General features: G+C 33.7%; 2 protein-coding genes across 3 annotated transcripts; one reads left to right on the top strand and one right to left on the bottom strand.

Moving 5' to 3' along the window:
- Positions 1-4,807: 4,807 nt before the first annotated feature.
- Positions 4,808-17,637, bottom strand: LOC143919695 (kelch-like protein 1). 2 transcript variants are annotated; one of them, XM_077442148.1, is made up of 10 exons: positions 17,459-17,637; positions 17,220-17,380; positions 16,922-17,127; positions 16,642-16,842; positions 16,197-16,370; positions 15,964-16,122; positions 15,749-15,894; positions 5,394-5,601; positions 5,138-5,327; positions 4,808-5,064 (listed from the first exon to the last, which is right to left on the bottom strand). In XM_077442148.1, the coding sequence occupies exons 8-10, from the start codon at positions 5,559-5,561 to the stop codon at positions 4,919-4,921; spliced, it is 504 nt and encodes a 167-aa protein (XP_077298274.1). In that variant the 5' UTR covers positions 5,562-5,601; positions 15,749-15,894; positions 15,964-16,122; positions 16,197-16,370; positions 16,642-16,842; positions 16,922-17,127; positions 17,220-17,380; positions 17,459-17,637; the 3' UTR covers positions 4,808-4,918. The 2 variants fall into 2 exon arrangements, with proteins under 2 accessions (XP_077298274.1, XP_077298273.1); XM_077442147.1 differs by lacking the exons at positions 4,808-5,064; positions 5,138-5,327; positions 5,394-5,601; ... (1 more) ...; positions 15,964-16,122; positions 16,197-16,370 and having other exon boundaries at positions 16,922-17,124; positions 17,459-17,633.
- On the top strand, positions 8,072-14,597 carry LOC143919694 (uncharacterized). Its single transcript, XM_077442146.1, has 2 exons — positions 8,072-12,931; positions 13,034-14,597. The coding sequence occupies exons 1-2, from the start codon at positions 8,072-8,074 to the stop codon at positions 13,331-13,333; spliced, it is 5,160 nt and encodes a 1,719-aa protein (XP_077298272.1). The 3' UTR covers positions 13,334-14,597.
- Positions 17,638-22,076: the final 4,439 nt, after the last annotated feature.

Genomic DNA, 22,076 nt, shown 5'->3' with positions numbered 1-22,076 from the left:
ACCTTTATAGAAAATTTACGCACAAACGTCTGTCTGTGGTCTGGGAAATCCATCAGTATGTCTTTCTTTTGATATGTTGAAATGAAAATCTCCCTTTTGGGTTATGAAATCGTCGCGTCGTGGAAAAGGATCGTTTTCAATATGATATTGAAGATATTAAAATTTTTCGACGAGGTTTCAATATTGATATGACAAAGGTATTCCTTTATGATTAAGTTTCCCTTCCGAGTTTTCATTACGACGTGTAAATCAAAAATCATCCCTCCCCTTACTTTTTTGGCGAAAATAATAATGATTTTGCGTTCTCGTTCAATTTCGGTTTGAAATTATGATGTTGTGATAGGTATCCGCTTGATGGATCGATTTTCATGATTTTTTTTAAATATTAATGTACCTTTCATATCTTTATAAAGCTGGTTTCATTGCTTTTTATACTAAAATATTTTCATTGTATTGGAAACATGAATGCTTAAACTATATATAATTTACACCATGTCATGTCAACTTACTGTTTTTATAAAATTTAAACAACTTGCTTTCTTCATTTTAGGTTTTTATTATATTATGTACAATTATAATACATAATCTATTATTTAAAGGTGAATGCTCGTTCGTTTATATAATATGTTAGACAAATTAGCAGTTTTATATTTGGAACCACAGAATTCCACAAAATATTTTATTGTATTTTTATTTAGAATGTGAAGTACAAAAAGTTTCTTTTAATTTATACCCGCTTGAGCAACGCCGAGCATTTATTTAGTCCTTAACGATATATAAATCGATGTTTTGTAATACAGTTATTAAAATATAAACCCAACAAATTTGATACTAATCTAATTGCCACAGCAGACTATTTATAATACCTTGAAATGTAAACTTTTATAGAGACGTACATCCTGTAAGAATTTACCTTCTTTATTGAAGTTAACACTTAATAAAAACAGTGAACTGTAGACGTTATTCAATATGCAAATCGTCTTTCAATGGTGAAAACAAACAGTATTCGGTTTCAATATTAATAATTGAGATTTTCACGATGGAAATGTGAAAAATACTTTGACGGAAGTTTGAGCTTTCAAGTTTTGCAAAGCCTACGTTGAAAATTTAATATCGAGTTCGATTCATATTACAAAAGCTCTTTTTGTAAGCTGTCAAACGCTTTTCCATAACAAAACTTTCATTTAAATAGAATGAGGAATTAACACCTAAATTAAACACACGCGAAAGGTCGAAGTTTGGATCTGTAATCGTACCTCATTCGAAAAGTAATTTGAAAAAGAAAGAACGTACGCTCAATTATAGAGTGAATTTTATAATTGATTGGAGATAGGGAAAGTGGGTCCATTAGCCGTGGGATCAGTAAAGTCCATGGTTAGAGGTTTTTCTGTCAAATTGTTAGATCGTCTTCTGTTATTTCTTCCCCTTTTCTTCCTTCGTTCGCAAGGGTGGAACGAGACGTGTCCAGCAGACCATTAATATCATACAAAGCTGAGGCAAGTGGTCCAGAAACGTATTCTTCCTGTGCGCACAAAGGTTTCAATCGAATACACAACGACAAAAGATCGCATATATCACATTTAAAACCAACCTACTTACATTTTGTGAAGACCGAATCGTTTCATTTTTTTGTATTATTTTATGAAGGTGTCACTTTGTTTATTTTGAACTTTAAAATCGTTGTAACAGCTAGTTATATTTAAATATACCACCATATTTGGTATAATATATATTACATGTAAATATGTGCCAACATAAAACCTGAGCTGATTTCTTAGAGAGCTTGGAGCTCTTTTATCACTCTCTAATTTTACTCTATTCAATACTCTTTATATATCTAGAACCACCAAATTTGCCAAGTTTTGACAAGAATTGGAGTCAAGGTTCCCTCACACAAACTTTCACCCACTCGATCAAGCCGAGTAATTCATGTAGTAAAATGTAAACATGAATGTTAGTTGAATGTGTTTGTTATACAAATAACCGCTTTCTACACTTTGTATACACATAAAGTAAAATAAATGAGAGTGAAAAAAGTAACTTCTACCACTATTTAATTGAGTTATGAAGGGGTGATAGAATGCCGCGTTTATATAGCTTGCGATGTCATACATTTATGAGACTCATATTTACAAATTATTCCGAACGGAGGACATCAAAACAAACGTATATGAAAACGTGTAAATGCTTTTAATATACATAAAGTTTATATAAAATGAGAGAAAATTAGAATGGAAAAAGTAAATTTATCATTGTTTTGGATAACTACATAGTTGTCATCGTTTCGATCTGACACAAGATTCCGATGTAATTTTTAATGAGTTCATTAATTATTAAACTCATCTATCTTCATGCAGGAGACATAAGAATATGTCAGTAAAATATCAAAGCTATCTAAATAATGGAAGTGGTTAAATATCAACACCACAATTTTTAACGGGCTAGAACTTAATGGAGCTAACAGATAGAATTTGATATAAAGCTTGTTAAAAAAGTTGAGTTTTGTAAATTAATTATCAAAGAGAGGGCAAATTAAGGGTAAGGGAAAGGGAAGGATGATTTTGTGTTCCAATTTCATGTAATGATTTTGTATTTAAAATTTATTCATTATACTCTCCCCAAAGAATTTTACTACAAAATTTATACTGGTGGGTGAATGAAAGTAATCAATTTTTTAACCGACGATTTGAGTGTCATTTATTAATTATTTCTGAAAAAATTGACAACTGCTTTCCAAAACCGTCCGTCGATATATATAAATGGACATAACACAATCAGTAGAATAAAATAAAAAATCCACACGCTATTTATGCCATCAGGTATCCCATTTTGTAAAGGTTCACCTTTTTGCTAAGACGAATCGTCTATTTTCGGATATGAAATAATGCCACTTACGGAATCGATAGGCTTTGAACGATCCGATTCTCTATTTTCTTATATTTTCTCCTTGCGCTCCGAAAGAAAGGAAAAATATTTTCTTTAATTCCCTTCGATTGCGGCCGGCCATTGATCATATATTTTTTACGACGAAAGTAGAAACGCTTGTAGAACATCGAGCGTATTTTTTTATTATTATTTTCGTTAGTCCGCAGTTCAATTAATGTTGTGAGGATTCAAATATACGGAACGAAGGGAGAAACCATTTTTTTTTCAAACTTCACAGAGCTTTTCGTACACGCCGAATGTACTCTAGAAAATGGTACAAAAAAATCTCAGCTAGCCTTTTTCGAACATGTTCTGTGGCTTGTATTGGTTTCCCTTTTGCACTGATTGACAGTTGTATCTATGTACATATGTACCACATCGATGTTGGATATGTCTAACTATAGCAGAGATATATTCGTTCGGGGATATTTCAACTCTGATTGGACACAAAGGAAACTCCATTAACGTCGTGTCTGGGCCACAGGGGGTGATAGAAAAAATAAAAAAAAGATGAAACCAGTCAGTCTGCTGCACAAAGATCGAATTTCGAATTGGACTTCTATGAATTTCCACGTATTTTAGTATGAGAATCCAATCGGTATTGTATTACTCAACGATCTGTTACTATAAGTACATGTAACATATACTGCCACGTTGCAGGATTAATTTGTATTTTTAAAAATGTTGATTAGGATGATGACAATTCAGTCAACATCCCCATCAATAATTTTGAAAGTTCAAATAAAATAGAAAAATATATTTAAAAGATACGCTAAAAATGATCACTCACATGTTCAAAGAACACTTTAATATTAGAATGATAAAATTAAGAGATGCATAGAGATGTTTGTAATTTATTGCACTGGTTGACTAGGTCTGATGTTCTGACTGATGTTCTCTGTTGAGACTACCTGTCGCATCGAAGTGCGGTTTATATAGTGGATTCTTATGGAATTATTATGACCAGTCTTCGGCATTTAATGGATGCTCGTCAAATAACAATAGACTGCTCCATCAGTATACAAAGCCAAAAAGCATGGTTTACAATAGTTACTATTTTAAACTATTTTACTGCCAATAGTATCGTCCCAACGCCGATTTTTGGATATGACCAATATCTGGCATGCTTGTCTAATTGTAGATACCGTATTGCAAATATTTTATAGCTTTGTTATTCACATGTACATACATATGACCATGTGAAGAGTGAAATTAGAGTATGGTAATGTTGAAAGATAAGCTAGGCACATATGTAGATATGTAACATATATAAAAATACTTCATTGAAAATTGATAATTTCACAAAAAAATAAATGGACTTGCACTATTCATAAGCTAAATAAATTGGATAAGCATATTTTCATACATACAAATATAGAGGAAAAAAAAGATTAAAAATGTAGTAGAGATGCATATGTACCTACCAACATACATACATAGTACTACGTACCTCGCTTATCAATGTAGTTCCCACGATAATCAAATTCACTTTTTCAAATTCATATACGTGAGTAACAAGTCCATTAAAATTCTTGTAAAGGGATAGTCAGATAAGACAGGAATGTCGAACTTTGCCCAACGCAAAAGATAAAAATCATTTATATAGACCACGATTCGATCACATAATTTAGTCATAACCATCGAAACTCCGAGAGTGATAGTCATTAATATCGACCACGCAAGTGACGGTCAGCACAGCAGCAGAACAAAGTGAACCAAAGCTAATTAGTGAAACAAAGTTCTACGTAACTCATTTTGAATTCATCATCATTCCAAAATTAAATCTGTTGTTTTCGAATATATCTACCAATAACATAAATATAACGTTTTTATGATAATAAAGAAATCTTGGTTTGTTAAACAAGTAATTTAAAAAATATATAAACTTTGGAACATGTCAATATATTTTGAAATGATAATTTTTTTCAGTATTTTCCAAATGAGTTTAATATCATGATAAAAATATTATAAATTGAAAGCACACGTATGTAATTTATTGCATTAGATTATGATTGGTTACAGCGAGTATGCGTCCATTTTGTCGTCGTGTCGTATTTGAGGCTGTTCCTTTTCTCCAAGTATTTGTTTTTGGATCGTAATGATCCACATCGTCCATAACAATTTTACCGTCATAGCCACCTAAATATGTGAAATAATGCTAGGTAAATGTTTTGTTATTAAAATACAAAATATAATCAGATATTTTACAAACCGATCAAAATGATTTCGTCGTTTATGGCAGTAGCTCCGATGCACATGCGAGGAGAAGGAAGACCCGAAATTAGAGTCCACGTGTCAGATGATGGATCATACCTTTCAAAATCATCGTGAATCAAGACAGGTGATGATAAATGACCATTACTGCCACCAAAAGCATACAGGTGTCTCTCGAAAGCCACTAGCTAATAATACTTTTGGTTATGTTTATACATTTTTAATATGCAATTATTATTGTACGAGCTACATACCACTACGTAGTTTCTAATTTTCATCATGGGTTTACATTCAGTCCACTTGTTTGTAGTTGGAGAGAATACTTCTACTGAATCCAGTCTATCAGGTGATTTATGTCCGCCTGCTGCATACAATTTGTTGTCAAGAACAGCGAGTCCAAAAGCAGCTCGAGTTGTTATCATAGATGAGCAAGTAGACCAAGTTTCTGTTTTCAAATTGTATCTGAAAATTTTTTTCACGTTATTAATATGGTATTTGTAATTCTAGTATTATTCCTCAAAATGAGACCACGATTCCCTAATGAATATATTTATTTATTTTTATTTTATTCTAAATAGACCATTGTGGCATAACAGGAATTCCTAAAGCACCACAATGGTCAAAAAATATAACACAAAAAAAAAACAAAATAACAATTAAACATAAATTAATACATAACGAAAATAATATACTCATCAATTATACATAAAAAAAATACATTTGAACATAAACATAAAAAATAGCATTAAATAATAACAGATAAAGTAAAAATATCAAATAAAAAAAATATAGCATAAGGAATGCCTTGCACCTACAGCCAGTTTCAATAAATATGTAAGAAACAACTATATATGTACATACATAAGTGTATAGTTTTTTATGTATAATAATATTAGGGGAATGAAAAGTAATCAAAATTTTCCGTTTGTGTCGTTTGTCAGTTTGTGTCGAGACACGGTCCTGTAAACACTTAAGTTTTGTTATTAAGAGGCTGTACACCTGAAATTTTATTTTTGTTGCCGTTCCTTTCTTCGATATATATATTGAATGAATATATATATTGAGTGAATGCGATAGTACATATCAATATATATATTGAGTGAATGCGACAGTTGCGCTTCCACCAGATAATACGTATTTTAAATCGACAAAATCGAGGTTTCGTATTCTCCTATTTTCTCCTCCAAAACTGGACCAATTTTTGAAAAATCATCGGTATGAGAAAAATATTTTCTATGTTTTTATCTTCGTATTTTTTAAAAATCAACCGTTAAATTAGCACGCTGGACTCTTTTTGTGGGTGGAAAAAAGAGGCGATTTTATAGATGTTTGGCGGCTCCTAGCTCCTATAAAAAATAATTAATCTGCTCCCCAATGGTGGATATCCATAGCATATTAAAAAATAATTTCTCTGGTGCCATAATTGAGGAAGGGAGAAGTATAGTACGTGTTCCGACTTTTGTAATGACGTGTGGCAAACAGTCTTATTAACTGATTGTCGATTGGCATTATTGACGAGTTGGCATTAGTGTCGGCCCAAGCGGAAATACGCGACGGTCGACAGAGTCACCGAGTAGACGGCGTTCGGACAGCTTGTGTTCCGTACGCTCCGCTGGCCCACCACGTGCAAATTTTACATTTCAATAAACTACATCAAACCATTATCGAAGTCTTTTCCATGATGGTCACTTCGAACCGGACACCAGTAACCTAGGCCACAACACCAAACGGACAAACCAATAGGAAAAAACGTGGTCGAGAAAAAATGGATGTCAATTAAGAAATCGGTATCGTTCCTTTGTTACTATCCATACCTTTCCAATACTAATAACATGTTTGCTTCTATTTCAGCAATATATTGATTGATGTACAGAGGTACATGACCGCGTGATTGACGCAGAAAATATATAAATAAAAACATAACCTACAAAGACGCATGGGACACAGAGGTAATCCAAAATTATCGGAACGATCACATAAACATCGTAAAGGATATTCAAGTAAGTGAATGTATTCAATCTCAGGCAATCTGTTCAAAAGGCAATCATGTGGGTAGGTCAGTTTTAAAATATGTTTTAAAGTATAACAATTAATTAACGCGATTGTATAAAATAATATCGCGCTACGAAGGAATGTTTCATCGGTCGCATCGAATTTCGTATTAAAAGTGTAAAATCAGATGTAGTGTAAAATTAGCAAAGCACGTGGAGAATTATACTTGTAGCCCCAAAGTGGATTAAATCAAGTACATACCGGTATATTCATATCGGTAGATCTTTGTTTCTTAATGTGTGTAGAAACACCCTCCCCCCCCCCCCTTCCACGATAAATGTGGAATTATACTTGTAGCCCCAAAGTGGCTTAAACCAAGTACATACCGGTATATTCATAGCGGTAGATCTTTGTTTCTTAATGTGTGTAGAAACACCCTCCCCCCCCCCCCTTCCACGATAAATGTGGAATTATACTTGTAGCCCCAAAGTGGCTTAAATCAAGTACATACCGGTATATTCATATCGGTAGATCTTTGTTTCTTAATGTGTGTAGAAACACCCTCCCCCCCCCCCCCTTCCACGATAAATGTGGAATTACACTTGTAGCCCCAAAGTGGATTAAATCAAGTACATACCGGCATATTCATACATCGGTAGATCTCTTTGTTTCATAATGTGTGATGAAACAGTGGTGATTTAAAATAAATCACAAGACTTGTAGCCCCAAAGTGGTTTAAATCAAGCACCCACCAATTTAGGGTTGTAATTTCTTCCAAAATATGTTGGATAGATTCTGGTGATAATAGTTAAAGTAGAATATTAAGATTCACGGTTAATCATTGAATATTATTACCTTATCTCTACGAATAGTTCAATTGACAGCTATAGTAGAGAACAACTGTATTTATGAGACGAAATAGTGCAACTTTCTGAAACAAATGTCAAGTGCTGAAAACGAGGAAATAGAAGCTTCGACTTCCAAGTCGCATAAAGGTCGAAATCCAACTAGGGACGTAGAACCTATTAGAGACAGGTCAAGCTCTAGAATACATCAGACTCGAAGTCAGACTCAATCGATAGAAATATTAGCGAAGGAAAATAAAGTAGAAGTCATAATGACGTCAATAGAATTAAGGTATTCAGGCGCGGTACAAAGACTAAAAGGAAAAATAGATAAATCCTCCGAATTAGATGAAGGACAGTATCAAACCATTAAAGAAGCATACGATTATGTCCGAAAACTCCATTACGAATATTTAGATAACCTTACAGACATACCGAAAGCGGCCAAAATAGACGAAGAGTACGATGCAATTACAATAACAGTTAAAAATCTTAAAGCAGCATTAGATTGCCAATCCTTTCAAGATAGTAAACTAAAGGTAGAGCAAGCAACAATTAAATTTGCTAGAGATAAGTTACCGACGTTAACCATTCCCACATTTCAGGGAGATCCATCTGAATGGCAATCGTTTCAACAAGCTTTTAAGAATATAATAGGAAACAAAACGGAATATTCGAATGTCACGAAATTGCAATATTTGCATCAATCCTTAATCGGTCCCGCTTTGGCAGCTGTATCAGGTTTAGATATTAGCTCAGACAATTACGAAATAGCTTGGAGTATTTTAGACAAGCAATATAATTTACCAAGACTTAATCTCAAAACTAGGATTAATTCACTTTGTGACTTAAAATTAATCACAAGAGAATCACATATCGAATTGAGAAATCTATTGAATCAGGTAACAGTGTGTATTAAAAACATTGAATCGTTGGGTTACGCGAGAGAAATTTTAGATCCATGGGTAACATGTTTAGTTCTAAGGAAATTACCTTTTAATATAGTAAGAGACTGGGAAATATCGCTGGTTAGCAGAGAAATGCCACCATATGAAAGTTTAGAGACATTCTTGCAGAATAGATGTAATGTATTACAATCTACTGCATCTGTAACTACGGTGAAGGAATTCCCTCATAGTCGTCAAAGAATCATGAGAACTCATGTCGCGAACAAAAACCCATCAAGTAAGGTAAACGCATGCGCATTCTGTCGAAATAATCATTTCATAGGCAAATGTGATAAATTCAAAGCAAAATCCAGTATGGAAAGAAATGAATTCGTTAAATCTAATAACATGTGTTTTAAATGTTTAAATTCATCGCATAAGATAACAAATTGCAAGTCTAACTATAATTGCTTAAGGTGCAAACAAAACCATCACACTTTGTTGCATCAGGACGATACATTTAGTTCCAATAATACGGGAAGGAAGTCAATTAATGCTCATTCTACTCATTTCTCTCAAAGGGAGATAATTTTACCGACGGTACAAGTAGACATTATAACGTCCAATGGAACGGTCGTTAAGGGTCGCACATTATTAGATTCCGGCTCACAAGTCAACTATGTTACCACATCTTTCGCTAAGAAGAATAACTTCAAGTTAGAGAAAATCTCTCAAAAAATTGTAGGTATCGCTAATCAAGAAAGTAGCATTCGTCACATCACCAAGGTGACCATAAGGTCTTCAACCACTAATTACTCAACCAAAGTGTTGTGTTTGGTATTACCAGAAATTACTGGCGAAATTCCAACTGTGAAACTGGATCAACAGTTAATTTCAATACCAGCGGGAATCAAGTTATCAGATCCCCTTTGGAATAAACCGACGCCAATCGATTTCTTGCTCGGCGCCGAGATTTGCGTTCATGCTATGAAAGCAGGAACCATCCAGTTAGGAAAAGGTATGCCTATCTTAAAGGATACCGAATTCGGATGGACAATAGTTGGTCCATATCCCGAAGTAAATAATGCTCCAGGGAAGAGCCACATAGGCTTAAGTCAATTAGACAGTCACATTCAAAACTTTTGGATGATCGACCAGGTTCCTATGGTAAAACATCAATCTCTTGAGGAGAAAAGATGTGAGGAACATTTCCAAGCACACACATCACGAGATAAAAACGGTAGATTTTGTGTAGCTTTACCATATAAAAATTCCCCGGTAGTATTAGGAAGTTCATTACACATTGCGGAGAAAAGACACAAAACTTTGGAAAGACGTTTTTTAGCCAATAATAATTTAAAAATGGAATACAATAAAGTTTTAGAAGAGTACATAAATTTAGGACATATGTCAGAGTGTGAACCTCCGGAGGCACATGAGGTTCATTGTTATTTACCTCATCACGTCGTGGTTAAGGAGTCTAGCCTTACCACTAAATATCGTGTAGTTTTTGATGCGTCCGCAAAGACAACGTCTAATATCTCACTAAATAATATTTTGATGGTGGGACCTAGTGTCCAATCAGATTTGTTAAGTTTACTACTCAACTTTCGACTCCATAAATACGTGATTACTGCGGATATTAAGCAGATGTACCGACAGATTCAAATAGCAGAGAAAAATAAAAATGTACAACGAATCATTTGGCGAACAGATCCCCAGAGTAAATTCAAGCATTACAAGCTTAATACAGTAACATTCGGAACTGCTTCAGCCCCATTTTTAGCTACTAGATGTCTAAATCAGTTAGCAGAGGAGAATAGAAACAAATATCCCATCGCTAGTAAAGTGATCGAACGTGATTTTTATGTTGATGATTTGCTCACGGGAACTAATACTATTGAAGCTGGTAAATTATTAAAGGTTCAACTGGAAACCATATTATTATCAGCCGGTATGCCCTTAAGCAAATGGACATCGAACAACTCCGATATAATCACGGATGTTAAAGCTGACGATTGTTCAGATTTTAACTTCTCTAACGAATCACACAAAACTTTAGGTTTATTTTGGAAACCGCGGGAAGACGTTTTTGTATTTAAGGTTCAAACCGAAGTCGAGACTGAAAATATAACAAAAAGAAACTTTTTATCAGTAATTAGTCAGATCTTCGACCCATTAGGACTATTATCTCCATTGTTAATTAATTATAAGATATTAATGCAATCTGTCTGGCAACAAACCATTGGTTGGGATGAATTCATTCCTCAGACAATCTTCAAAAAATGGAAAGATTGTCAATTATCCAATACAGTCATGAAACTTTATAAAATTCCTAGATTGATAATACTAAATAATGTCATCAATATACAGGCACACGGATTTTGTGACGCATCCGAGAAAGCTTATGGTGCTTGTATTTATGTAAAATGTACTGATCAATTGGGAAATTCCAAATGTCATCTTGTGTGTTCTCGTTCGAGAGTCGCTCCGCTCAGTTTTGTAACTATTCCGCGTTTAGAGCTGTGCTCCGCTATGTTATTATCAAAGTTAATGAAGTCAACAATAGACCAATTAACAATTCATATTAATGAAAAATATTATTGGACGGATTCAACCGTCGCATTGCATTGGATTAGAGGAGAGTCATGTAAATGGACCACCTTCGTTGCCAATCGAGTGGCCGAAATCCAATCAATATCTCAACCCATTGAGTGGTACCATGTCTCCTCTACAGACAATCCAGCAGATTTAATTTCTCGAGGGACTCAACCATCAGAATTAAATCATAATTCGTTATGGTGGGACGGCCCTAGTTGGTTGAAATTAGACGAATCACGATGGCCTCGAAGACCTCCTGAGATCACAATAGATCTTCCAGAGAGAAGGGTAGTCACTAACGCTACCCTTGTGAGGGAAAATAATTGGATAGATAAACATTCTCATCTTCCAAGACTCCTTCGAGTTTTATCATATGTTCGTCGGCCACTAAGGAATAAACAATTAAACGTTAAAGAAAATAACGAACCGTCCGCTTTAGAATTAAAAGATGCTTTAAATAATTTGATAAGGTTATCGCAAATGGAATCATTTCCATTGGAATATCGTTTGCTGAGCAAGGGACATCCAATTCCCAGTAGCAGTAAATTAGCTAAATTGTCCCCTCTATTCCACGAGAATTTAATTTGTGTTGGAAGTAGACTTCCTCTGGGAACAACTCTATCAACGTCACCCATTATCTTGTCAAATAAGCATAAACTTACACACATGATTGTCCGAGATGCGCACTTGAAATATATTCACTTGGGTACTCAAGCCTTACTGTCGTTATTGCGGCAGACCTATTGGCCATTGGCCGGACATAATACTGTCAAAGGAGTGGTGCGTTCATGTGTCATTTGTTTCAGAAATAAACCACTGTCACACAATAGATTAATGGGATTACTCCCGCTTGAACGTACCACTGCGAATTTTCCTTTCAGTCATGTGGGGATAGATTTCGCAGGACCTTTTCCTGTGAAGAGTGGTTGCAATAAGAATTCTAAGATAATTAAGGGTTACGTTTGTGTCTTTGTGTGTTTTTCCAGTAAGGCAGTTCACTTGGAACTTGTCGGAGACTTAACGAGTTCAAATTTCTTAAATTGTTTAAGAAGATTCGTAGCCAGACGTGGCAGGCCCAATACGATATATTCCGACAATGCTACTAATTTTGTCGGTGCAAGTCGTGAACTCGTTAATTTAGTAAAATTAATTTACGAACGTCCTCATGAGGAGAAGCTACTACGGTATGTAGCCTCCGAAGGGATTCGTTGGAAGTTTAACCCGCCAAGGGCGCCTCACATGGGAGGGCTGTGGGAAGCAGCGGTTAAATCCATGAAGATTCATTTAAACAAGGTGTTAAAGGCCACCACCTTAAATTTCGAATCATTTTGTACGGTATTGACTCAAATAGAAGCTTGCATGAATTCCCGTCCTCTTAGTCCCTTGTCTTCGGATCCACTAGACCTTTTACCCCTCACACCTGGACATTTCTTAATTGGCAGATCCTTACTCGCTCTTCCAATGGAGGTTAAATATAACACTAATGTCCATGCCAATCTGCTTCAGATACAATTGACCACAGCAGCATTTTGGAAACGTTGGTCGGCGGAATATTTACATTCTTTGCAGTTACGACACAAATGGAAGAAGGACTCGAGCAACAATCTGAGTGTGGGTCAAATGGTCCTGTTAAAGGAGGAACACATGCTGCCAACCCGATGGGTCTTGGGTCGAGTCACTAAATTGTATCCCGGACCAGATGGCAGAGTTCGAGTCGTCGACGTCTTTACTGCCAGCGGAGAGTTTCGTCGGTCCAGTCATCTAGTGGCGCCATTGCCGATTCTACCACAAGGACCACTTGACAGGAAGGAAGATCAGCAAGAGGGAGGAGAAACAGCAGCTTCAATTCCGTCAACTTCGGTAGCTTAGTTTAACCCGAAGACACTACCCCCAACTCATATTACTTATTAGATGTAATCATGAGTTTAAATCAGTCAATGTTAATAGTAGTACTCCGTAATTCACTTTAATTGTGTTGTGTGTATAATTTAAGCTATTTTCATTTTAACATTCGGCAGTATATATCTCCGAATTTAATCTAATCATTTTGTCTTTATAATATAAGACTTGTCTCATGTCATCACTCGGAAGGATTATATCCGAGTTTAAAATAAACTGTTCAAATTTGACAGTTAAAATTAGATTCATGATTTGTTAATGTTAGTCTCCAAGCCACACTTAATGGAGCATCTTAAATTATTTCATGTCTACTTAATTATAACCTGCCGGGAGTCATCCGCAGGTCTTATGTTTCTTGTTATGAAAACATAAGTTAACTCTTACTGTTTATAGTATTTATGTGAATCATAGAATAAGTAAATATTATAATACTGAACATTTCGATGTAACGTAGAGACATCTATAATCATAGTTCGCCTTCATTTCCTGCTTGTAGGAATGAATGAATGACTTTCCAATTTACTTTTAATTTAGCAATGTTTGTGCTACTTGTTGATGAAATCAAGTTAACTTAGGAGCATTACACTCACTAATCAAGTTTAGTTGATCGGTAATAGCTGATCTGTCTTGACAACTGTAACAGTGTCAACATTGTATTGTCTAAGTTAACATCAAGATGAGGAATGCTTAAGTTTTAAACCATATACAGTCCACTCTCTCTTCTTTAAAGTAAACTTATCTTGTAATGCTTATTCACAGCTTCAAAGGAGATTTCAAAAATTTTAATGTAAAGAGAAACAACATTCACCAGAGGTATACCTATAAGTTGAAATATTACTGAACCAATAAATTGATTTTATCCTCACACTGGATGAGGCAAAGGTTTCATTATTCACCCTCTATTTAATTATTTTAAGAGCTATGATTTATTGTAAACGACTCGTCAGTAATGCTGTAACTCTGTAGAATAACTGTATTGTTCAACAGTTTTCCTATGTGGGACTATGTTCCGACTTTTGTAATGACGTGTGGCAAACAGTCTTATTAACTGATTGTCGATTGGCATTATTGACGAGTTGGCATTAGTGTCGGCCCAAGCGGAAATACGCGACGGTCGACAGAGTCACCGAGTAGACGGCGTACGGACAGCTTGTGTTCCGTACGCTCCGCTGGCCCACCACGTGCAAATTTTACATTTCAATAAACTACATCAAACCATTATCGAAGTCTTTTCCAGTACGTTTGTATGGACAAGGCGCTGGTGTCCAGCCCTCTTAAGATGAATTTTTTGTTATAAATGTATTGTTTCCGTTTAAAAAAAAAATTCTACCTGAGGAAGGATGTCAAGACCAATAATAGAGGAAGAGTACTTTTATGTTGTTTATGTTAGACCAAGTAATGAAGGTAAACGAAGCAGTGAAATACATATATCATCGATACTTATGGGGATATTCTGAAACTAAACAAGTTTCGTCGATGGTATAAACAATTTAAAAATGTGAATAGGAACATCAAGGAGATCGCACGAAAAGAAGAGCTCAAAAATTAGATGATGATATCCTGACTTCAATGGTGGAATCAGATCCTCATCAACTAGGAATTATAGTTGAAGATCCATGTTCTATAAGTTCAATCCAAAGAAAATCCATGGTCTATAGTTCAGGATCATCATCGCATAGGAAAATTGCACAGACAGGGAATTTGTGAATATTTTTTTAATTCTCTAGTATTATATATGTATGTATATAAAAACGGAGGCGATGTATGTGGGTGTGTGGCGGATGCGTCGACGAGTATAAAGATTTCAAAAAAATAAATTTTAGAATTACAGTAGTATATGTTGTGCCTAGAAATATTTAATAAAATAAATACACTCGAACAAGGCGCACAGCCAATCATAGTGAAGTGGTCTACGTGTACTTAAACCATTGACCAATTATAGGATCATTCGTGCCTTTTAAGATCCGCTATAGGGATATGGTGTGCGATCGTGGAGGAGGGAAGTGGGTAGCGGGGACTTGAGCATGTGACATGTGCTCCTGATATTGAGCGCCGAGCGATGTCAGGCCCTAGCAACGGGTAACGCCAGCGACAGATGCGCTGCGCGGGAGCGTACACACATATAAACATCCACGAAGGCAAACTCATGTTCATTCATCATTTCGAACGGATGAACGGGTTGGATCGACGAGCGTGTATTGCGCGCACTCAACTTTTTATATTAATACGTGCGCGCGTGCGTTCGCATATAAATTACCTTACATCATATTTATATATAACATATATGTAATTTTATTTTAATTCGCGTATTCCTTTCCGAAACCACCAGTTGTAATCAACGGGCACAACACTAGGGTATTATAAAAATATAAAATTTGTACACACTTTTCAACATCGTTTAATATTTGTCCATTATATCCACCAACAACGTATATCTCTTCATTTAATTCCACTGCACGCAATTCAGATCTTCCTACTAAGAACGGTGGCAAAGTCTTTACAGTGTTGTCTTTCAAATCGACGGAAAAAATCTTTAAAGTAAAAAGACATGGTTGAAATGCTTAAGTTTTTAAACATGATCAGTATTGACATTTACGTACCGTATTTTTACTACCAGTTTGTGAATATCCACCAATAATAAAAAGTTCATTCCCTATTACTACTGCATCGAATTCCGTTAGTACTTCTTCAGTTTTAAATTCAAATAAAGTTCTCCACGAATTATTTAACGGGTTGTATATTTCAATTACTGAAGCTTGCTTCAGGAAAGTAAGTGTTGGTTATTAGAATATTTTTTAGGTATATGAAAAATAAATAGGAAAGTTACACTTACTGCGGCATGTCGATTACCCACAGCCAAAACTTTAAGAGTAGATGGTCTTGGCTTAGATTTGTTTGACGAAATATTATTTTCAGGCAAAGTATGCCATCTTATAGCATCAATGACATTTGTTTTGCAAATGTTAGGTAAGGAAATTGCAAACCCTACAACTTCCGTTGATAAAAACTGCAATTAAATTTGTATTTAATCGGCTTATTTTAAAATGTAGTTCCATTTTGTCGTTGCGTATAATGAAATGATTTTTATTTTGAAGCCAAAAACATTTTCTAGTTGTTTTTCAATTTTATAAAATCCTCAACATTAATGTAATAAGTTAATGATCATTTAATGTACACGATTGATCAACTGTTATTAATACTTGGCCAAAAGCCAAGTTGCCTTAAATGGTAAAAAGCTTATTTAAAAAATATTGAAAGCTTAATTTTATTATTTTTACCTGCAAATTCAGCAATTCCAATTTAACACAATTGGGGAGAGAAGGAATATACTGACATCTACTCTGCTTATTTGACTCGACCCACACTTTCAAACTTCGATACACATCCTCTTCGCTGTGAATGTTGATCTCGTCTGATTTTAGCAATTCCAAGACAAATTAATTGTAATCGGAAGCCAAAAATTCGTCAGTCTTGACAAGCTGTAATATTTTTAAATAACTTGTCAAATTATTTATAAACATTTTTGTATTTTTATAAAAATATATTCAAATTGCATACGTCGTTGAAATTTTTGCAACAGAAGTCGAAAGAAATTTTTTGAACGTCAAGTTTTTCGTGAAAATGGGCGAAGGTCGCTATCATGATACAATTTTGCACAGATATATGCTTAAGCCAATAATCCAAGCCAATGTCTATCAAATCGTCGTTTCCCAAATAGCTTGCTGCGCTCATCATATCATCGATAGTCGAATTTTTGAATTCTACTTATAATTTATCAAAACATAAATATAATAATGTAATTCAAATGAACTTGAAATATGTTTATATTATATATACGTAGATAGAATCAATTTACCTATACTTCCAGTATAACAAAAGTGAATTACCCACTCTAGACATTCACAAGGGATGTTGGTTAACGTTACTTTAGGGTTTTCGGAATTGATTTGTTTTATCCATGTTTGCGAACGGAAATATTCGCTCGAAGCAAGCATGACAATTTTGTGCACAGGATAACTGAAAATATGTACATATGTATATGACGAGTAAATCAATAAGATTTCAAATAACTCAGAGGCATAAAATATTACATACCATTTATTGTCGAGAATTATATCTACATCACAATGTTCTCCTCGTTGCATGAATTCGTACATGGTGCAAACATTTTTTAAAACAAACCTTTCCGATGTCACAAACTCCTCACGGCAATTTTCTGATGCCATTTTGTAATGTGGAAAACGTTAGTCACATTTGAAGTAACTGAAAACACTGAGAAAACAAACATTATATTTTTGCACGCATTACAATAATAACATACGTATCATAAATATGATAGCGGTTTAACTGTATACTGTAGATACGTACATATGTATATATATATAGCCAGCAGCGTGGCTCGGTCGTTAAGCTTCTGCTTAACACTGAGAGGCGCCGAGTTCGATCCCTTGAGCTGACCTCGATTGAAAAGAATTTTTCTGAGTATATCTGTAATGCTGCTGGTCAGACCAGGATTTGTGACTCCTGGTTGATCGTTTCCTATCAGAGTTTGCCAATTTTCTCTGATTTCATTGTTGAAACGATTCCCGATTAAAAATTGGCTAAAAATCCTTCCTACCCACTATGTCACCACTATTTGAGTATGATTAATGTAAATATTACAATAAAAATGTATGTACAATTCATAGATGTCTCGTTAATTGTCAAATTTGTCAGTGTCTCGTAATTTAGCGACTTACATATGTATGTATATAATAAAAAATGCTGTATTGTTTGTAATTTGGCCAGGAAGGCGCATTGGGGTTTACCTGTAATGCCTTCCTGGTATGAAATAAAATAAAATAAAATAAATAAAAATATTGGAAATACCGCAAATAAATTGAAAATTATAGATATCAAATAACAATGCGATTCAGTTTCTTTCCAAAACCACCGTTTGATATATTAATGTGAAAAACACTTTTTTTATGAAAAAAATAAACATTATCAAGATTTCCACAAATGCATAATATATCAAATATTTGTTTATGTGGTTAATGCTGTTATTTTATTTTTATAATACTGATATAATATCTTTGTGGTTTTCCTCTGTATAAATAGCAATATTTTTTCAAATAATTGAATATCTGATGCACGTGCTATTTTACATTTAAATAATATACATGATGTCTAAAAATGATTTTACAAACTTGAAATAGTTTTTAGTCATTTACACATACGTACATACATGTTCATTATATATAAAATGTGAAAATGTAAGTCTATTTACTATGCTGAAAATTTTTTTTTTTTTTTTACGTAGTAAAATTCGTAGATTTACATTTAAATTTAATTTCTTATTGATATTTTTTATAGAAAATAATAAAAGAAGGACTCAATTTGGGTTTCCGAAATCTTACATCCTTAAAAGAAAAAGATATTATTTTTAACTAGTGTTTTTACCCGGCTTCGCTCGTTATTTGTAATATAAACCGCTTAAACATGGCCAATCTAATAGTAAACATTTAATTAAATTTATTTGAATAGTTTTATTTGAATATTCATTTGTTCGATGACGTCACGGATTAACGAACCAACAATAGTTACTTACATACAAAGTCTCTTTCGAAATTATATATTAGATGAGTTGTTATACCTATAATATACAAATGGTCAGTAAATTTGACTCGGTAGACAATCAATCAGTATTTTATATTAAATGCCAATTTATCAGTTTTTTCATAATTAAATTTAAGAAGGGGAGGTAAGATTAAGTTTTTTTTAATTAAAATATAATATTTCGTAAGGCTTGGTTCAAAATAGAAAATAATAATATTATTAATCACATATATTATTAACAGGAAGGAGATTTATAGTTATTCATAGTTTTAACTATGCAATTTACAATTGTTAAAAAATTTATACAGCCTTTCATTTATTTATTTATTTATTTTTACATACATATATACAAATATACCAGGAAGGCTTAACAGGTAAACCCCAAATGCGCCTTCCTGGTCCACATAATTATTACATAGATACATGTAAATCTAAACAATATCTGACATCTATCGTCAGATATTACAAATATCGTATTAATACGATAAATAACGATGAATAACTTTCATGTAACAATACGAATTTTATATTCGATAAACAACCACAGAGACATCTATGGTGAGCAATATGGCGAAACCTAAGATATAACAATAACTAAAGGTTCGCAACAGAAGATTGGGAAGGAAACGCCAATTTTACAGGAATCGTTTCAATGCAAATCATAAAAATTGGCAAATTCTGATAAGAAACGATCGACCTTGACAAATCAAGGTCTGGCCAATAGCGAGAATTAGCGGGAATCGAACTCGTAACATCAAGTACGAGATAATTCAACATTCACCACTAGACCACGCTACTCATCAATGGACTAAACTTAAAAGTATCTAAACTTTTCGGCAAAATGAGGACCACTCATATGTATAATATCCTTTTTGAAAAATTGTATGCATAGATAGATGCTATGCTACATAGCATCTATCTACATAGCCAAGTTCAGATTTGAAAATCCCCTCTGGAGAAAGTCTGAAATGGCAGTCAGTAATAAAATATTTAGGAGTAACGTTTGATAAAAGAATGAGATGGGCACCTCACATTGAGGCAGCGAAATGCAAGGCGATGCGGGGTATATCCTCAATATATCCAATATTTAATCGCCATAGTTCTTTATCAACGCTAAATAAAATAAAATTATATCGCGCGCTCATATTACCATTATTAACCTATGCTTCACCTGTATGGAATAACGCCTCGAATACTAACCTTTCCAAGCTCCAAGTAATACAAAATAAATCCCTTAAAATAATTTATAATACACCCATATATACTAACCTGAAAAAACTGCATGCTATATATAATATTCCGTTTGTTACAGACATTACTAACAAACTAACCAGTAGATTCTATGAAAGAATCACTAATAACCATACTAACACACTTGTGAAGAGTCTCGGTGATTACAACAAAATGTCTATACCCTTCAGGTATAAACACAGATTACCTAAACACAATCTGCTTTAGGTCATCGACTTTAGATAGTCTTTAATTAATATTATGTATTAGATGTATTATGAACATTTATAAGGATTGTAAATAGGTTTTTGAGCTCTTTTTCCTATTATGCTTTAGATTAACATTAGAATAATATAATACTTTGATTACTAACCAAATTAAATTAAAATTGTAAAATAGAAAATGATCAGTAGATCAGTAGCTATTAAAATATATATAAGATGTATTGTGAACATAATTTCGTAATAATAAAAAGAATTTAAAAATCAAAAAAAAAATCTATCTACATATGTATGTCTACGATGATTGTATGTATCATACATTGAAAAACTACGTATCGGAAAATAACGGTAATTTTCACAGTCGAGTAATTTAATATTTTCGTTTTGGCATATAACCTATTAAGCGCGGTGTAAAATTTCCCGTTTCGATTTTAAACCGCACGGTTATCGGATTCGGGCGGTTAATTTGAGCCTTTAACGATTCCGTGAAGCAGTTTAGACTGTATCGATATTAATTGCGAATATAATGGGAGCGGGTAGTTTCGTCCAGGTTCTGGACGAAACCTCATCCACTTTATTGCGCTCGACCGACTGTCGATTGTTGTCGGACATAAAACGGATTTAGCACAGATTGCGGTGTAACCGGAACAATTAGCCGGGGATGTGTCTAAGCATTCGAATGTATCCATATAATAATACGACGAGACTATTTCGAAATAAGACGATACGGATACCATTGTTTGTTTATTTAAATAATTTATCAAAAAGAACATGTCCTGACATTGATTTATTTAAACAGGTAAAAGCCCATTTAAGTAAATTACATAATAAAAATATATAATGAAATCTTATAATATAAAATTAACAATAAAAGTAAAAAGAAAATCGGAAAAGATAGTAAAAATTAAGGAAAAACAATATTCTGAATGGATCCTATAAACCGACCAAAAGTAAAACTAAATATGTCAATGTCTGTCTGATCAGCTTAATATGGCTTTGCATATAGGAATAGTTAGTTTTAGTTTTCGCTATAATTGGCGAAAACAGAACACGTTTGCGTATTTTAAAATAATTTTCTGGTGTATAGAAAGTGAATTAGCTAAGAATTGGTGGATTATAAATATTTCCACCTAAGAACGAGGAATATGTGTCGTAATAATAAAATACGATGACGAGATTCAAGACTGACTAAGCCCGTCATTTCCAAAATAAATTTGCTTGGATATAACCACGGGTAGTATCCATACATTTTATAATAGAGAAACCGACAGAATTTTTTCTAATAAATTACAATAATATACAATTTTTTGTTAGTTGACCAAATTATGCAATTAAACTCCAAAATACACCTGACAAAAGAATTGTAGAGGCAAATCATCGAATTAGAATTAGACAACAAATAAGATTGTCTGATTACAAATGCTAATGATTGGTTAGACTTGTTGACAACATTAAAAATATGGTTTTTAAATGTCAAATTACTGTCAAAAAGTACACCAAGATCACGAATCATATACACTCGATTCAGAACAATCTCGTCCATTGAATATTGGAAACTTGAGAAGTTTCTAGATGATCTAGTGAAAGTGATTGCTATACATTTGATTAAGGAAAATGACATGCGATTGTTTTGTGACACCACTGTGAAAGGGCATCCAAATTTT

The sequence above is a fragment of the Arctopsyche grandis genome, chromosome 12, assembly GCF_051622035.1.
Source record: "Arctopsyche grandis isolate Sample6627 chromosome 12, ASM5162203v2, whole genome shotgun sequence".
Classification (NCBI taxonomy): domain Eukaryota; kingdom Metazoa; phylum Arthropoda; class Insecta; order Trichoptera; family Hydropsychidae; genus Arctopsyche; species Arctopsyche grandis.
Note: the sequence above shows the minus strand (reverse complement) of the source record. Positions and strands in the feature narration are given on the sequence as shown.